A 19,441-nucleotide genomic window follows, 5' to 3' on the forward strand; every position below is an offset into this window, starting at 1 on the left:
TTTTTTAAAAAAAACAAACAAACAAACAAAAAAACACCTTTCATTTCTGACTTCATGATTAGCTATTAACACATCGAGATAATCACACTGGACTATTACACTTGAATTATGTCCCATGTTTGTAATATAATTAATTTGTGTACTGTTTGTTTGCTCTTCAGTGTCAAGTAATGTTAGCCTTGTTTACAACTGCCATAAGTGTTTGCACATTTTGTGTTAACAAAAAAATTAACTATATCAATAGTTATTTTTTTATATATATAAGTACACAAAAAAGTGCATGAAATAAAACCAAGCAAACCCAATTTTCACTGAAATAGAAAATTTATTGAATGAGAAGGTTATTCTTGAAGGTCTAAATTACAGAATAGAAACAATGATGTTTTTCCTGTCAGCATTAGGGTTCATGTCAGGTGAAATAAAATGACTGATGCTTTGCAAAATATCTGACAAACCAATTATGGATTTAAAAAAAAAAAAAACAGTGTAAACGCATTTCTTGTGATATGAAGGCTAAACTCCAATATTTTATCAGTAATGAGGAAGAGAACAAAAATAAAATAAAAAGTACAAAATTATTATAATTAATTATACACATGGTGTATTTTATACATATAGGGAAGCTTGATTGCTTTCTTGTGAGACGTACAGTTGCTGCATAATAAGAATTTCCTCAACAAATAAAGTGATACAATCAATATACAGGGGTTATGTCGAGACACTTATAGGAATGTATTGTTTTGTAATATGTTTTTACGTGGACTGCAGTGGTGAACATACTGTAGAGTCAATCAGTACTCAATCTTGTTATACAGGTTGTATAAAGGTAGCGCTGGCAGGTTGCTCCCCGGGTAGTACAGGGGCGTCGGAAAGGCGATAGACCGGGGAACCGGAACACGCAGTAAGGAGTTATCTCTGAAAACCAGCGGCATCCCCACTAGTGTCTGTGCGGAGGCGTGGGCCATGTTGGCCGCCTCCAGTTCAGCTGAGAGCTGCCGTTTCCATTTGTTCCTCCTGTTCTGAAACCACGTCTTGACCTGAGTCTCCGTCAGCTGCAGGCTGGAGGCTAAGCAGGCCCGCTCCGAGCTGCTCAGGTACCGCTTCATGTCGAAGGTGGACTCCAGTTGGTACACCTGACTCCGGGAGAAAACCGTGCGCGTCTTCTTCTTGGCCGAGTTGCCCTGCTTGTCCGCACCGTCTGTCTGTCTCTCCTCCGACAGAGGTGACATTTGATGGCACGGTCTCTCCTGCTCCTCCTTGTAATCCTGCAGCAGAGGCTGCGGCAGGTGCGGCCGCCGAGCGAGCCCGTCATTTCCAGACAGAAGTCCTTTAGCGGGACCTGCATGCCAGCAGGAGAGTAGGAGATGATGAAAATCATAAGCCACATATGTTTAAAGCATGCTTTTTAAACTAAGCGACAGGAAAAAAATCATTTTACTTTTTTTTAACATAAGCTACTCGGTTTGAGAGTCCGTCGAGTGTGAACTCTGACTTTCTGAAAGCCGGTGACTTTTTAAATAAACAATCCAGTACGAGTATACTCGGTGTACAGTAAACTATTAATTAAATCCCGCTCTATTTAACGCTCAATTGACGACGTGTAGTGCAGCCATTTTGGAAACATGTTTCATCAATTAGCAGGCTCAATTAAATTTGAAATGAGAGAGAAAGACAGAGGGCTAATTATTTGACCCTCCACTCTTCCGCTGCTGCAGCGGTGATAGCCTACACATGGCAAACAAGTGGAGGTGGAGGGGCTGCATGTGAGTGTGACAGTCACAAACACAAGCTAATGATATGTGAGCTGAAGTGCAAACAAAAACATAAAACGACAGGCCTGGTTATTTTTATTTACTTTCAGGCCATCTTAGACAGTAAATAAATCAATAAGAAGTGTGGTAATGAAAAGGTAAAGTATTAAATTTTAATTATTATTTTGTACCACTAGATATCATTCACTTTTCTGTAAAATAATTATAATAGCATAATAATTATAATAACAATAATAATAACAATAATAATAGTAATAATAAAATATCCCTCACCTAAACATGAGAAGTTATGGGCTTGGTGCTGGGTGCATGGCTCGCTGTGACCCGTGTCGGAGCAGAAGCAGTCTGCTGAGTCCTCCCCGCCGCTGCACTCCTCCTCTGAGGACACAGACAGGGAGCGCCTCCGCGGCGCCGGCGGCGCTCCCTTGGAGAGCTCCTTGGTCCCGGAGCGCGGCGCATCGGACGGCGTGCCTAAAATCGACTGGATGGTAAAGCTGGAAATCGGGCCCGACGAGCACTTGCTCCCGCTGTCTTCTGCGCTACTCATTCTCGCTTCATACCAGTATTGAAGTATTGACTGAATCTGTCTGTCCCTTGTATTCCGTTATTGGTTTCTACACGATTGGTGCGTAAAAAAAAATACGAACGCGTCTTTTGTCCTCCTTTTTCCCCCTAGCCTGTTTAATTGTGGAGTTTTACATTGGAGGAGTTGGAGGTGTTTTTTCTAGAGCTCGGGGAACATGAGTGTATTCCTGGTCCTCCTCCTCACGCTCTGGATCAGAGGCAGCAAGGCTGCGTTGCCTAATTTGCATGTAGGTAAGCTCCTCCTGGGCCAATCCCAGACTCCGACATAAGCCCGGAAATTTCAAACTCCTGTCAACGTTTTGTGATGGGATGAGAGCGACAGAGCCGAAGAAGAGCAGCAGAGCTCATTCCTGCATTCAGTTGTGCTTACAACATTTAAATTATTACAACCTGTCAAAACACGCCAGAAGAAACCTTTAGGCTACTTTTTATTTTATTTTTTACTGCACAGATTCCATAAAAAATGCAATATAGGTTGTGTAAAGTATTTCAAATTAAACAAGAGGGCCAATGTCCATTACTCAACACTATTACGGACTAATATGGTTATGAAAAGGAATAATTATGCTAAAACATAACATTTATCAGTCTTGAAAATCATTTTTGTGGCTTAAATGTGCCACGCTGATATCTTTTTAAAAGTCTGGTGTGACTCGTGAAAATAACATGTCTATTATCTTACCTTAACAACCAAAGAAAGGTTCACTCAACTGAGCATGACCTCATGCAAGAACTGTCATGTCGGCTTTTTCTATTATCCTATGCATGCTAAATTGTCCGGGTGACGGTAAAACGCATACAGCTTTGGAACTAATACAGAGGCCTAACTCATTTTTCCTGAAAATAATAAACTCATTCCGCGTCCATTATCTGCGATTAAGAATTAATTTGATCATTACTGAGCTAATCTGCCTCGTGATGACCGCGCGTGGAGTGGAGGCCGGCTAATTGATTGACTAATTGATTGGAGGTGGTGGTGGTGGTGGGGGGGTGGGGGCTGAGGCGCACGCGTGTGTGTGTTTGAGAGAAGAGGGGGGCGCGCTTCCCACCACCGCCCTCCTCCCAACTTCACCACCCATACTCAGTGTGTGTGTCTCTCTCTCTCTCTCTCTCTCCCTCTCTCTCTCTGTGGTTGTGTCTGGCTGCGGGACAGCTGCGGGGCTTGAGCTGGCGGTTCGAGGCACATTATCCCTCTTTTACTGCTTTGTAAGGGAGCCCCAGACACATTACAAATGGTCAGCTTTAATCATCATGTCAGCGCCCCTTCCCGGTAGCTACACAACCGGCATTTGGTATTAAGAGAGGATGGGGAAAAAAGGGGAGAAGAAGACGACGACTGTGGACGGTGCTGGTGCTGGTGGTGATGATGATAATGATGCTGACAGCAGATTCTGTCGTCATCATCATCATCATCATCATCATCATAGCAGCCAGACTGAAGCATCTGGATCCACGCGTAAATATCGTCAACTGGCAGCGAGGCCAGCAGCTGCTAAACGATCTTAACAAAACGCTTACGCAGGGGAGGCTTTACTGAGAGGAAAGGGGGGTGGGGTGGGGGGGCAAATATATGAGGACAATCAGGGTGGATGCTGGATTTATGGTGGTTACACATAAGGCGTGAAATCTGCAATGACAGTTAAATGGGTTTATTTTATATGCCGCTCTTTTCAAACAAAGACCTTTGTCAGTGCAGCCGCTTTCATCACTTTCAGACGACTTTTGCAAAGTGAGATTAGTTCATCATAGAGATAGTGGACATAGCAGGCTGCTATTGTGCTCCAGAGAATGGATTGTTGTAGGCTACACGTTGTGTTTTTTTTTTTTATGTCAGAGTTAGCGTTTTATGGGCCCGGTCGCACAGGCCGAGCAGGCAGTGTGTAGTTGCCTCTATTAGTATGGAAATGTTCATCCTCGACCCCCATGTTTTCACCGAGGCCTGCACGGCGAGGCCCAAACAGCGAGCAGCGGCCCTAAGTTCGTGCTCTATCACAATGATAGGTGGTGTATGGCCGCCCTACCGCAATAACAGAACAAGATCTTTACCAGGAGAGAAAGGTCTGAGAGAGACAGATGAAGTTATGAGGCGCTTTGATCTGGGAATCAAGCTTCGATAAATATTAAACAAAGACCCTTTACACGTGTGTATTATGATATATGGCGTGTCCAACTCTAGAATAAGGAAATTACCAGAGAAAATGATATCAATAAATTTTCTAAGTATAAACGTTGATTATGTTTCGATTTTCATTCAAGAAAGCGGGGCCTGCTCTTTTTTCAGGAGGCGGTTTGTGTGCGTCCTTGCGCGCGCATGTGTGTGTGCGCGTGTGAGTGTGAGGGAGAGGGAGAGAGAGAGAGAGAGAGAGAGAGAGAGAGAGAGAGAGAGAGAGAGAGAGTTGTAAACGCAAGCAGAGCGCCTGAGCCCTGGAGGTGTACAATTTATGTAATCTGAGTGTGGAAATGAACTGGGTAATTTATTGGAAAACACAAAGTCAGGAAGATTGGATCAGTACAGCCTATCCAAGGGCTCCTATCCATCAAGTTCCAATTAACAACCTAACCATTGAGTTTTAATGGCTTTCCAATCTACTGCCCTGATAGACTCATCAATTCCTCGGGGAGAAATTAAGAAAATCGACCGCCCCTCGGCGTTTCAGTGTCATTCTTCACAGCAACTATATGTCAAATTAAAAACACAATTAAAATTTAAACTGTTCCAATCAGACGGTGCCCCGCAACCTATGTTTCACTTAATAGAACTTTGATGAAAATCTGATGCTCGCATTCAATCAGGAAAGCAAATGATACGGGTTTAAAACAAGATTTCCTCTCCGAGAAGTGTCAAAAAGAGTTGTTCAAACACACGAGCCTTGACGCGTCACAGCAGGTGCACGAGGTGCTCACACCACTTCTGTTTGGCCTCTGATTATGAAACTATACTAATGATTTCTACCAAGGCCTGTATCAGGATCCATTTGCTCACGCACAGAGCCAACGTGAAAAAGTGTGTTTGATCTGCAGCTTTTCTTCACACACGTTCACTTTTTGGCACGTTTTTGCCCGAAGGAGCCAAAGGAGGATGCTTGTTGTTTGACATGATTTCTTAAATTATTCATATGTGATGGTGTAAAAAAATATATTTTAAACTCATATCTTACTGCTTCAATTGAAATATCACTGGAATCACATGGTTTCTGTCTTGGCAGGGGATCCTCTGCCAACCTCTCAAGGACCTCAGTTGGGGATCTGAACCTCATTTCATGAACCACTGTCAGAAATGGTTCATAACAGAATCCCCCTTTGATGCTGTAAATAAATGCGTTAATCTTTAATGCAGCCTTTAAGTCGCGCTATAACATTCTTTAATTGTCCTGCACACATGTAAGCAGATGCCAGTGGCTGCAGAAAAGAGGCTAGCGTTACGCAAGGTGGTCGGGGCCACTTGTGTGTTTCCAAACTGGCACTAAAACCATTGATATGGCAGAAAATTACCCATTCAGCTCTCCATTTTAATGTAATACACTGAGCGCTGTCCCCGGTCACGTCCGTTTGCCCCCGTTCCTACAAATGTAGGCTACTTTATCTGATTTTGGCCCCGCTCCCTATTCTCCTTTACATAAAGATGTCGCACAAATGGAAATTATCGAGTGGTAATTTTTTCAATTTATGCGCGCAAATCAAGGTCATAAGCTGAGCCGAAGCGGCCTGTGAACGTTGCTCTTACTTGACGCAATGTGCTGCAGACGTTTACAGATCGATATGTGCCAGAGGAATAATGCCATACTAATCTATTAATTTGCAGTAATGGGGCCGTGTTGAGTGTGCATGGTAGGTACACGTCAATACTTGGGTGATCTGACGATATTTTGAATGAACCCTTTGTCTCTTGATGAGGTCATCATATGGAGTTTATAGCTGACTGATTCATTTCCAATAACTGTATTAGCCCACAGATGAAAACAGAAAATGGCCTTTTAGGTTCTGACTGAGAAATACACGTTGATTTCACCCACAAGCTCGTTTAAAATGGCAGCAAATTTCTTTATGGTAGTAATAATTTGAATGCTTGGACGATCCAGGTGCGATATTATGTATTTGCTGTATCCTGCAAGTAGACTGAACCTACAGAGTCTCTTAAAACTGCCCTGCGTGTCAAACACGCTCTGAGCGCACTACTGAATCAGGCTTTGTCGAGTGTTGGTGTTTTAATTAAAGGAAGCATGCAGAGACAGGTTGTATAGATTCTCTGCAGATGTCTACAAGTCTCCACCTGGACACCGTCACCTGTTTACAGTCTGCAGGTGGATGATAATCAAGCGTAAAGAAACGTTTAAACCGTTGTTTAAATAAAATATTATATCTTATGATTATTATTTATTATTTCATCATTGAGCAATTCATTGCTAATAGAGAAATTGTCAAAAATAATTATTACATTATTGCTGATTATTGCTTTTTATAGCTGCGCCCAGTTCAACAGAGGCTGAGTGTTCAGCCTCCTCCACTTGGATCTGCATTGCTCCCTTATAACTTTATGACAATTTACCCAGTTCTGGTTGAACAAAACAAAACAAACAAACAAACAAAAAACAGTATATACAGTAACAGTGCATATAATGATTGTAAAAATGTCATGCTTTAACTGGATCCTGCTATTATTTTGAAAATCTAAATGTGATTCTGAAACTTTTTTTTCTTAATATTAAGATCGGGATGGGGTAGCCTGTAATATTTTTTAACGCAATTTCATTCATTTCCATCGATCTTTTCAAATCACGCAGTATCTTGAATCAAAGTGGGAGGCAATTAAAATCCATCATATTCGCTCAGAGGTTGTTTCCTTGTTGAAGAAAAAATGCTGAAGCAGGATAATGTGTATAAACACCGGCAGCATTGTCTTATTTTTATTCGTTTCTGACTTTGAACGTATTATTTACTTAAATTACATACACACCTAGACATGTCTCCAATGAGACAGTCGCATCAGGTGTCCAGTGACACTTGTAGGATCGTATGTGTTACAAAGTACCACTTTAATCATTTATCTCGAGTTTCAAATTTTACACTTTTTTTTTTTCTTGTTTGTTTGTTTTACAATTTCTGAAGATAAGCCGTTAATGTAGGCTTTTACTGTGGAGTAAGGATACGGTGTTTTTTTTTTCCATCTAATAGCAATTTAATTGGATTAAGACATATTTTAAAATGTGCTTAAAATACGGAATTTAAATAAAGATAAAGCTGTCAAACTGAGAGCTTGTTGCAACACCAAACAAATTGGAGGTGGAAATATTTGCCATAGATCTTTCCATCTCTCTACTGAACATACAACACACACACACACACACACACACACAGAGAGAGAGAGAGAGAGTGAGAGAGAAAGAGAGAGAGCGAGAGAGAGAGAGGGAGGGAGAGAGAGAGACAGAGAGAGAGAGGGGGGGAGAGAGAGAGAGAGAGAGAGGAAAAATGTTAAAAGACAGCAGCTCATATTCAGGGAGTAATGTCCTCCTCTGAATACATTACTGATAATTTTGGCAAGATGGTGGCAATTACGCATCTAATTGACCGAGCCACTTTTTATGTAAAATAACGTTTTTAAAGTGCATAACAGTAAGATGATTACAGAAACCCACCTGCCCAACCTCCAAGTGTGTGTGTGTGTGTGTGTGTGTGTGTGTGTGTGTGTGTTTGTGCGTATTTTTTCTTCTATATCAGATTAAAGATGAATTTGTTGTATCATAATGTGAAGACTTTTTGTATGCCAATGCATGAGGATAGTGTAAAAAAAATGAAACCCGTTGTAGTGACAAAAAATTAAATATGTATTAATTAAATATGACTCATTTCACCTCCTCTGGTCTTAAAATCTTCACGAATACAGTTGAAATGATATAGATCTGGGATACAGAGCACACGATGCTGCAGTCCTAAAAATGTAAGGAATATTCTCCATTTATTTCACAACATGGTTCAGCAATACAATATCAAAACGTTGTTTTTTTTCTGTACAAAGAAGAAGCCGCAAGTGGCAGCTCCTCTCCCCGCTCCTCATTAAATATATACATTTACATATTTTGTACACCAGTGTAGTCGATATTTTTAGTAGATTAAGTGACAGTGGAGCTCACACTTGTGCTTGAAGGACGTGTCCGTGTGGAGGGAGCAGGAGTGAGAATCACTAAAACTAAACATAAAGCTACATGGCTATTTTTACAGTTGAGAGTGTCTTGATTGTCCCCCGTCAAGCGCTTTGAAAAGCAAAAAAAAAAAAAAAAAAAAAAAAAAAAAAAAAAGGGAAATATTACAAAAAAAGCAAAAGAGCCTCATCAATATTCCACCGTGGATGACAAAACATGGATTCATTTATTCACAGCACACCGTCAGTGTATTGCACATATTCGTGTTATCAGTTCTGGAAATGTAAATTAAACCAAATAACTGTCAGATGATAAGCAGGCCCGCGCCTCTAGGCCGCCAGGTTTTGTAAACAATGTAAATTTTCTTGTACTTTACACAACATTGTCCTGTCAACAACAGTCATGGTGTAGAACTAGGGAGAAAAAAAAAAAACACTCATCAGGCAGTGTAAGCAGGTGGACTCCTGAGGTGATAATTACATATAATCATAATAATAATAACAATAATAATAATAATATGAAATTGAATTGTCGGATCACGTGTAAACTGCAACCTTATGGAAAATGACACAACATATTTGCCTAAATAGGTCCATGTAGGCCTGACCGTGTGTCTCTTTTCTTTTCTTTGTTTCTTCATTTAGTCAGTTGTACAAAAATATTAGGCTGTGTCCTTTTTTTTTTTTTTTACTTTTCGCATTAGTTGATTTTGGAAATAGACACCAATTTGTGCCGTAAAACTCAGTTATTTTCAAACCGGTCTGAGCAGCGGCACGGATGTGACGATGGGGTGGGAGTAGTAGACGCCGGGGTGCGGGAAGGTGAGCAGCGGCTGGCTCACGGGTACGTTGGCAGCGGCGCCTCCGCTCTCCGAGGCCGAGTTCTCGTGGTAAAGGATGGGCACCCGGACTATCCTCTGCGCCGCGGCGTGGCTGAGGTTGGCGGCCTCCAGCTCCGCGGCCAGCTGCCTTTTCCACTTGTTCCTTCTGTTCTGGAACCAGATCTTCACTTGAGTCTCCGTCAGGTGCAGGGACGCGGCCAGGCCGGCCCGCTCCGAGCTGCTCAGGTACCGCTTCATGTCGAAGGTGGACTCCAGCTGGAACACCTGGCTCCGGGAGAAAACCGTGCGCGTCTTCTTCTTGCGACACGGCTTCTTGTCGTCGTCCATCTTCTTCCACTCCCCCAGCTCGTCTTTTTTGGCTTCTTCCGTGTCGCTCTCTTCCAGGATGATCTCGTCGCCGCTTTTGTTATTGTTGTGCTCGTCGTCCTCGTCGTCGTCTTTGGCGTCTGGCTCGGATTTGAGCACCAGGTCCGGCGAGTCTCTGTCCGTGCCCGAGGTTGGAGAGGAGTCTCTGGCTCCTGGTTTCTCGGTGACTGGAATGGGGGACACAGGGAGATGTTGTTATTAACACTGGGGCCTGATGGTGTCTGACTTTTTTTTTTTTACAACAGCCTGTTGATTCTGACAGCATGTGGGCTTTAGGAAATCCAGAGTGGTCCTAAATAGCACCAAAAACTGGCTTGTAACATCAATATCACCCATTTTTGGAGCCACACAGGACACCATGTCCAACTGACACCGTGTTCAAATACAGGCCCATTCAAATTATTATTTATTAGCCTGATAAAAGGAGCACTAAAGAAATAAACTATTCAGTGTCTAGGTCTGTGTTAGTTTTTATTTTAACAAATTGGTTATATAACCTCTCTTCTAACAAGACAAGCAAAAAAAAAAATCCCTTTTGACTTTGCATGAAGCCATGATAGTGCCGTTCATATCAGCGTGTTTTGAATCCCGCGTGAATAAATCACAGAAACGGGCAGGTAAAAGCTTGTCAGTGGTCAAACCTCTGGGGTAAGATGTTCAGAGTGAGCGCCAATAGACAAATCAAAAGCACGCTGCGCATCGTCACCCTCATCCGATGATTTGATGATGTCTACTTCATTTTATGCACAGTGTGTCACTTTATTGATCTATTATCCCTCGTGCATGGCATAACAAAATAGGCCTTCATACGGGACAAGGCGCCAGTTCACTCGGCGATGTGGCAAAGACAACCAATATTATTACTCATCACCAAAACATCCCAAATCCTCCTCTTATCTACTGAATATCTGAGGAGGAAGTGCAGTGACATTACTAGATATATTAATAGACATGTGCACGTGGTCCGGAAAGGTCAGCTAATGTGTTTGTTATTAAACAAACAGTTTTCCTTTAACATTCCCTTGCTATTTTAATGGTCAAGAAAAAGAAACTCAAAAATCAACACTGGCCATAATGTATAATAAATATTATTGTTTTCTGTCTGTCGGTCTTACCTTCGGTTCTGTGTAGGTGGGCGGATGAGCTGAGGGCGTAGGGGTACCACCACGCCGAGGTGCGCTCCAAGTAGTGAGCCGGTAGACTGAACCTCTGTGCGGGCAGGTCAAAGCGTGGAAAGTTGAATTCCCCGACCTGGGAGAGGGAAAATCCCCCCTCCAAGGCCGCCTTAGCGGCAGCCAGCACGGGTTTGGGTTTGGACGGTTTGTTATCACAGTTCAGCAGATTCTTAATGAAGAAAGGAGAGTCCTTGGCCGAAGCGCACGTCTCTTGCGTTGTCTCTGGCATCGCTGTGGCTGTGGTCTGGACGCAAAGGACCACGGAAGCAAGAAATCAAAAAGAAAAAAAAAACCAAAACAAAACAGCGAGGCTGACTTACAGTCTGCTGATATCCTGGCTACGATGACTCCCTGTTTTATTCTTCTCGACGATTTAACGCGGAGACTCGATTTCACACCCGGAGAGCGCGTCAAAACAGACGTCCTTCTAGGCTAGAAAAATAATAAAATAAAGCTGTTTGAGCGGTAAAAACATGTACAAACACAGGAGATATATCATCCCGGGCTCTTTCGTCAAAACGCAAACTGTGTCCACCGTGTCAGTCAGTCTGGCGTCTGATGCTAATGATGAAATAAAAATGTCATCCAAGTTAAATGCGGAAAGTATAGGCGATTGGGCATGTACAATGGCAAATGGGATTAAGGGAGAGACGGTGAGTACAGAGAGAGAGAGAGAGAGAGAGAGAGAGAGAGAGAGAGAGAGAGAGAGAGAGAGGGAGGGAGAGAGAGAGAGCATCCTCCCCTCTCTGTGCGCTCTGGCTGCAGGCTGTGTGCGCTCGCCTGTTATTGGTCTCATATAGTCCAATTAGGCAGCAAATGAACACAGGGCTGTTAGCGCCAAAAAGGAAGGTTTGGGATAAGCGCCTCAACACACAACTAACATTACAGCCAGCCACAGATCGACTGCATTAGTTTACTCATAATTCTGTGGGGTTTTTCTCTTTTACATTTAGTGATACATTTTCCATTCAGGCCGCAGGGGTTTTGTTGTTTTTTAAAATTTGGTTATCACTATAGATAAATATTATTTAACTTTCTAAAATTATCCCCAAAACCTATGCGGTTCAACGAAATAAGAAAATAATAATAGCCTACAGCTTACAGCCTACTCACAGGCCTACCTAAAGCTTGCATTGGTTATCCAGGGCTGCAATGCATTTGTGTCCGTCAAATAGATTAAATTGAATAAAAAGCAAATTATCTCAAAGCAAATCCTGTTGTGTGAGATTAACAAACCAGCCATAACAGCTATCCAACAGCACATATACTAGATTTAATACTCCAATTGAAAGCCATGTAGACTCATAATAGTAATGTTAACATAAATAGAGCAAAAGTCTCGGGAATCGCGCTCTATTTTAATAATAATAACTAATACTAATAGTATTCGTTTAAATTTTGCACCCCAACACGCTGACAAAACGAATTAAACATCACCAAGAGTGTGTAATCACTGTAATCGTCAAATTATCTCCAAACTGTTGCTTATCAGACTCTCAGACACAATATGAAAAAGGCCTGAGATCAGGCTGCAGCTACTCGACGTGTCACCAATGGGCGATTAGATTCATATTTCTAATTCATTGATTTCCAGCGAGGGCCACTTCCACCATGTCTGCGGGTCGCACAGTCACTTATCCTCCCTAATCGATTTGGTTAATTCATCCCTCAGATTGCACTCTTTGTAAATGTGCTATGTATATTCGCTCATTGATATTAATTGACTTGTTTAAAAAAAAAAAAAAAAAAAAAAAAAAAAGCAGCCGGATGGTGGATGGTGTAGAAGAACGGGGAGACAGCGCCCTCTGTGGGCCGTGAGGAGGAAATGCAAGTTTGTACGCATGTGTGAGAGGAGTGTGTGTTAGGATAAGTCACCATGCAGGGAATAAATGCAAGTAAATGTCCTCTAAAGTGACAAAAAAGTCAAAAAATTGGACAACTTTCTTCTTTTTGTCCTATAAAATGTGATCACACGTGTGACCTAACCTAACCTAACTAATACTCATTCCAGTTATGAATTATCATCATCATCATCATCTGTTCCCTGAAGACATTCATTAGCCATGTGATATGCAGCCATAATGAGGGGTGTCAGTGACGAGGTAAGGGTTGTACTGAGGTGCCTTTTTTTTCCCTCCATCATCTTGAGAGTTCCTACATGCGCCGGTATGTCCGTGTATTAACTCGTGTCATTCATTTAGTGTGCTGCTCAAGTGGAGATATCCTGTTACTGTGATGTAATTACCACCTTTCCTTACATGGTCACCCTCGCAGGTATTTCATGGCACACCACACAGGCTGTGGTGCAAAACGTGTATCTCTGGTTGGGATTAGATGCTTTGTGAATAAGGACAGTCTGAATCTAAATTGAGGTGTGATGGACAGAAAGTCTAGATTCTTACAATTGAAATTTTGCATCCAGATGCAGTCATTTTATTTTATTTTTATTATTTTATTGTAATAGTGTATCAGGTGCCACTTATGTTTATATCCATAAAACCATTTTGGATACCATCAGTGTTCAACTCTGTTCACATTTAGCAGCATTAAAGGAACAGAGTAAATCCAGCTTTACACATATAACATACAGTAGTCCATATATCAAACAAGAAATTTTAGAACAAAAAGACAGACCCACGTGGTGACATAAAGATAGTTATTATCATTATTAAAATGATTAAAATAATTGACAACTTCAACACAGTTTACTCAACCTATACTAATCCAACAGGGCAGAATATCTGTCAGTAAAGCAGACATTTGTGATTCACTCACATCACATCATCCGTCTTCCTTGACAAAGTACATTTTCTTGGTGTCAAAACTAAAAATATAGTTGTCTGAGATTATTGTAAATAATTCCAGTTGTTTAAATTTAAGTTATGGATGTGTCACAATATTTCAGAAAGATGAAGGTTCAGGTGGAGGGATGTCAGGAAATGAACGATGCCTGGTGAACATCTGTGTGACCAAGACGGTGCAAATAGAATAGTGCAGATAAATTACTCTCCTCTGTGTATTATTATTTAAACCGTTGAATAAAAGTGATTATTTATGACTCGTTGTGTTTTTGAATAATATATCAATATTTACTCCACAAATAATACTTTACTACAAGACTTCTTATTGTGGCTAATGGCAATCCAACACATACATAGCTGGGGATAAAAAGAGCAAAACAGATGCTAACCTTGAAAATAAACTGCACAAACTAAGATCCTGTAGTTTGCACCTTAGAAAATACAGTTCATATTTTGCATTGATTAAAAAATGCAGTAGACATTGCCCAAAGGCCATATTGGCCTTCTGAATGCTCCATAAGTCTATTTTTGTTGCTCCTCGGGTAGGTTACTATGACTTTTATATTATTTATTTCAAAGCGCCCAGATATTGATTATTTCACAAGGAAAAATGACAAATGGCAGGAGGGAATGACACGGTCAGCAGGTTCTATTAGAGAAATGATAGTGTTGCTCGTGGTTTGTTAAAAGGTCCAGTTTAGATACTTTATAGGTTTACATCCATCATCGTCTAATGACCTATTTGATGAAAAACACGCGCTCTGGTGACAACGGCCCTGTGCAGCCAACTTCGCTTTGTAATTGCTCCCATATTAAATATAGATTTTTGTTTTGATATCTTGTGAGAATTCCTTTCTGTGGGTCAAAATTGTGGTGGCATGGATGCAATGGCAAAAGCTTAGGGAGAGAAAACTGGAGGGAAAAATGGAGAAAAAGAAGTGGGTATGAGATGTTGAAGGTGGAACTGTGAGTTCTGAGCAGTGGCGGAGGGAGTATTCAGATCCTTTACTTATAGAAAAGCAGCAATACTGCATTATGAAAATACTGTATTACAAGTACGAGCACTGAAAATGTCACTTAAGTAAAAGTAAAGAATTAATGGTAAAATGTGCTTATATCAAAAGCAAAAGTACTGGTAATGCAGAAAAATGTTTTACTATCACAGTATACTGTATATTACAGTGTATTGTTGGACCATTACTGCTGATGCATTAATGTGTAAAAAGCATTTTCCTGTTGTAGTTAGTCGAGGCGGATCTAATTTTAACTACTTTTTATGCTGTTTTGTAGTTTAATCTACAAAAATGCATCTTATTTTATAAATAGTTGATAGTAAAACCCTAATCTTCAAAGTAACTAGTAGCTAAAGCTGTCAGTTAAATGTAATGGAGCAAAAAGTACAATGTTTCCCTCTGAAATGTAGTGAAGTAAATGTATTAAGGAACATGAAATGGAAACACTCAAGTAAAGTACAAGTATAAATGTGTGCTTGAGTAAATGTAATTACTTTCCACTGGTTCTGAGGTTGTGAGTCTTTGTACCAATTTAGGAAAATTTCAGTAAAACTGAAGAAAAAAAAGGGGGGGTTTAATTTAATAAAAATGTGGATCACATTCTGCTGTATTACAGACCTTTGTTATGACACAGTCTAAACACAATCTTATACCGCAAAATGACTCTGGCTTGAGTAAACACGGATGTCAGCTGATGAAACACAATCCGTGCATGTAACCTTTCCGAACATGATGTTTTCAATTGGAATGAGGATTTGAAATGGAGAGTTTGTACAGAATCCTGTTGAACAACAAGATCTTCGTGTCAAACTGCATTAACAACAGACGGCAGCATTCATCACTGAGAGCTGTCCACCCCCGTGTCCTTCCTGGACTTTTAACTGGACACTCCTGTTGGGACGAGCCATTAAACCGGCGAAGGCCACACTGAGATTGCTTAGATTTAAGTATTGCATTTAACTTGTAAAGGAATTGGTGGCCCTCCACTGACCCGGCAAGCTTTAATTGGGATTGTGCAGGTATTGATTGTAAGTGGCCAGGCGAATCTTGAATTACAGTGTGATTGGCTTTTACTCGGCACCTTGCACCAGCCAGTCGAAGGAGCTCAATGTCATTCGGGTTGGAGCACTTCAGCTGCCACTTGACTAGAGGGAATCTTGTTACTTCCTGTGTAAACAGGAAACAACATGTATTTAAGATGAGGATGACAGCTCTTCTGGCAAATGTAACACAAGGCTGTAATACCTCCGATAAATATATGATCGCTCCCTTTTAGAAATATTCTGAAAACATGTCGCTTAGCATGCTATGAGTTGATATGGGCTCATAGAAGATGAATTCTCCTTTTTATCTCCCCTGCTATCATTTTATCTACATTTTATCACTCCTTCTTTCCCTTTATTGTTTCTCAGCAGAGATGATGACCTCTGTAGGGTTTGGATGGAAACAGTCACAGGAGCAATGTAGCCCTTTTTCTCTATTACGAGCAGCTTCGTCCAAGCCCTCAAGGCACCCAGCCTCAATATCCACCTTCTGTACCTCCAAAAATCTTCCCTGGATCGTCAGTGAGTCTGGGCTTTTTACCCAGCCTGCCTGTATGTGTCATTACAACTCAGTAATCTGGAGAGGGCAACAGAAAAGTTCTCATCAGTGTCAGCCTGAGATATAGATATGGGCTGGGTAACAAATGGCCAAATGCACAGGCAGCAGAGCAGACCATCAATAAAGCAATTTCTTGTGTCATAACAGCCGCGCTTTTCCTAAAGCCAACCTTTCAAAACTTTTCCCTCTGCAAATCGCTGCAGCCCCACCATTAGAGTCCTGCCTTGTGAATTTAATGGATTCCGTACAAATAATATTCCACCATAATGGAAAAGGTTGAAGTCACTGAAGACAGATGAAGTCATAAACACGTATAATTGAGAATCAAAGACCGATAAATTTTAAACTGCTATCCATTTTCTCTTTTTAGATGATGATCTATGTCACCGCGGCTGCAGGAAAATGGAAGAGATTATGGGGGAAAATTATAACAATAAATTTTCTAAACATACACCTTGATTATGCTTCGATTTTTTGGAGGGGTAGAGGGGCGAAGGAGGGGGGTTAGAAAGAAGGCTGGGATTGCTGAAAGCTTGCTGGCTAAATGGCACCATAAAATAGGTTCCCTGCTCTTTTGCCTGCAGAGCGTAGGCATGCCTGGAGGTGTGATTTCCCCCCTCCTCTAAATGGGGGGAAATGAATTGTGTAATTTATTGCAAACGTGCACACAGTGAGATTAGATCAGCATATCCCATCAAAGGAACAACAATCAATCAGCCTCTAGTTAACAGCTTGAAACACATAAACCAGGGCACCTAATGGCTTTCCAATTTAACAGATTGATAGACTTATCCGGTCCTAAGGGATGAATTAAGAAAACCGGGTACTTTCACACAGGCACTGGCACTTTTGACAGGACCTTTCCCCCCCTCTAGCTTACTTGCCATCTTTACTCCTGAATATAGAGATAAGGTTAACCTGAAAATAAAGAGAAAGTTGGTTTTCCCTCTTTCTCTTTTTTTCCCCCCTCTTTCTGTTTGAGAAAGCACTCCACAGCTGATTTGTTATTCAGATGAGGCGGGAGTGGAAGTGTGTCAGATGTGGAGAATGGGCTCATTTTAATGACCTGATTATCGCGGGTCATTTGGAACTGTGAAATCAAGGGAGCTATTCAAAGCCACTTAACAATATCTAAATGTGACCCGGGCGACCCATTCAACCGAGGATGTAGTTTAAAAAAAAGGAGCTTGTTTGTTTTATATCACTTTAATCACATCATTGATTAGTAATCTTGCCAGCGACAAAATTATTAAAGAAATAGTTTGACATTTTGGTTAATACACTTAGTTGCTCTCTTGTGCAGAGTTACATGAGAGGAATGATAGGCTAATGGTCCTATTTCTGTATGGCAAATATGTTGCTGGAGTAAGCAGTTGGTTAGCTTAGCTTAGCACAAAGACTGGAAAAAGGGAGGGGGGGGGACCACTAGCCTGGCAACTCTAAAGCTCACTGATCAACACATTATATCTTGTTTGTTTAATTCGTACAAAAAAAAAAAAAAAAAAAGAAGTGTGAAACCACAATTCACCGTATTAATGAGTACTTTTTGTTAGCTGGGACCAGTTACTAGGCAACCAGCAGAGACTCAAGGAAGTTATTGCTCCGAGCCAAGGAATAGTTTGGCACAAGACTCCGAAAATGATGAACTGACATTTCAAGACTTTGGTTGTTGGTACAGATTAAACAAACAAGATATAACATGTTGATCGGCAAGTTTTAGAGCTACCGTACAAACAGTAGGAGAACAGCAGGAAAAGTTAATAAGAATATTTCCCAAAATGTCAAACTATTCCTTTAAATACAGTCTCTTTTAGAAGATGCTGTTGACTGTATTTAAGTTCCACAATTTCCTAATATCAGAGGGCTAGAGGTGCTCAGTACATGTATGAACAAATCTTTAAAGACCAAATCTTCAAACTACAAAACTGAATCATTGTCATCACTGAATCAGTAGCTTTTAGCAGTGGAGTTCTCCTCAGCTGTGACTGAAAGCACTGTTGTCAGCTCAGCCGTGATACATGGTGTTACTGCCTGCTTAAAAGCTTACTGAATGACTGCAAAAGCCACATTAACAATTATGATGTGATAACTCTGTAACAGACAGGCGGCTGCTGAGCTATTAAACCTTATAAACAGCTCTCGCATGAGCCAGAACAGAACGCCACAGCTTGAACAGCCAACAGACTGAACATACTAATCAACTGCAGACAGTCAGTAGCAGCGCAGAACGACACGGTGTTATGAATGGTGATGGCTTTGCTTAGCTTAAAAAAGTGAACATACTACGAATCTTTGAGCTGAAATGATTTAAGTCAGTGATTCAACATTTTTGCCTCTACATTCACATTCAAAAATGTTTAACTGGCAGTACAGTCCTCTAAAGAGCTTGGCTATGAACCCAGAGCCTTGACCCAGAGAACTGGTGTAATGAATCCTCAGTGTCACCATATTATCTTGTCCGTGTCCAAGGAGTCAGCCGATCTCTCTGTGTCACTGCATAATTGAAGAGCTGTTGCTATCAAGGATGTGATCCTGAGAGGGATGAGAAAGTGTTACACTAGACCCCTGCAAGCAGACCAGAGGAATCGACTCGAGTGAGGCCCGAAACACAGACGGGGTGCATCCCTAGGCCAGACAGACATAAGTCACATCTACGTGTGACTGACATGTGCACTCTATAGTAATGTGACAGAACTCCGCATTAAAGGAGGAACCGGATCCTCTCATCAGAATTAAGTAAAAGGTTGGGGTACATTTCGTCTTGACTCAAGACACTTCAGGAAATGGATTGAGATTCAGCTCCTGCGTCGGAAAATAGATTACTGATGGATCAATGAATTGGCTAATGAATAAGAATCCATTACATGCCGATCAAAGCTAATAGCACTTTAACTGCCTCTTTGTTTCTGCTTTTCCATCGGCTTAGTTCAGAACCTGCAGCTATCTGACACACACGATGGGATAAACGCTCTGAAACTGAAGAGGATAACAGAGGAAATACCCAAACACAAAACAGGAACAAGACTATTAAACTCAACAAGAGTCTCCGTTTCCACTCTCCGGGTCAGAGAACAAAAATTGTGTGTTCCTACTTGACACTAATACTCATGTCTTCCCTGTGGACACAACTCTGCTGACCCTCTTGTTTG

The 19,441-nt window shown here is 41.2% G+C and overlaps 2 protein-coding genes across 2 annotated transcripts; both read right to left on the reverse strand.

The window, feature by feature from the left end:
• Window positions 1-311: 311 nt before the first annotated feature.
• Window positions 312-7,730, reverse strand: hmx2 (H6 family homeobox 2). The gene is made up of 2 exons (XM_044372568.1): window positions 2,046-7,730; window positions 312-1,339 (listed from the first exon to the last, which is right to left on the reverse strand). Exons 1-2 carry the CDS (start codon window positions 2,317-2,319, stop codon window positions 792-794), a joined length of 822 nt encoding a protein of 273 aa, XP_044228503.1. The 5' UTR covers window positions 2,320-7,730; the 3' UTR covers window positions 312-791.
• A 555-nt stretch (window positions 7,731-8,285) lies between these two features.
• hmx3a (H6 family homeobox 3a) lies at window positions 8,286-17,740 on the reverse strand. The gene is made up of 2 exons (XM_044372567.1): window positions 10,817-17,740; window positions 8,286-9,868 (listed from the first exon to the last, which is right to left on the reverse strand). Exons 1-2 carry the CDS (start codon window positions 11,103-11,105, stop codon window positions 9,246-9,248), a joined length of 912 nt encoding a protein of 303 aa, XP_044228502.1. The 5' UTR covers window positions 11,106-17,740; the 3' UTR covers window positions 8,286-9,245.
• Between the last annotated feature and the right edge of the window lie 1,701 nt (window positions 17,741-19,441).

The sequence above is a fragment of the Thunnus albacares genome, chromosome 14 (assembly GCF_914725855.1).
Source record: "Thunnus albacares chromosome 14, fThuAlb1.1, whole genome shotgun sequence".
Lineage (NCBI taxonomy): Eukaryota > Metazoa > Chordata > Actinopteri > Scombriformes > Scombridae > Thunnus > Thunnus albacares.

Bases quoted from the DNA above. Each gene is read 5' to 3' on its own strand.
- hmx2 (XM_044372568.1), bottom strand. From the start codon at position 2,319: ATGAGTAGCGCAGAAGACAGCGGGAGCAAGTGCTCGTCGGGCCCGATT. The intron at 1,340-2,045 runs GTGAGGGATATT...GCTGGCATGCAG, and splicing joins CCATAACTTCTCATGTTTAG to GTCCCGCTAAAGGACTTCTG.
- hmx3a (XM_044372567.1), bottom strand. From the start codon at position 11,105: ATGCCAGAGACAACGCAAGAGACGTGCGCTTCGGCCAAGGACTCTCCT. The intron at 9,869-10,816 runs GTAAGACCGACA...CCCCCATTCCAG, and splicing joins CCACCTACACAGAACCGAAG to TCACCGAGAAACCAGGAGCC.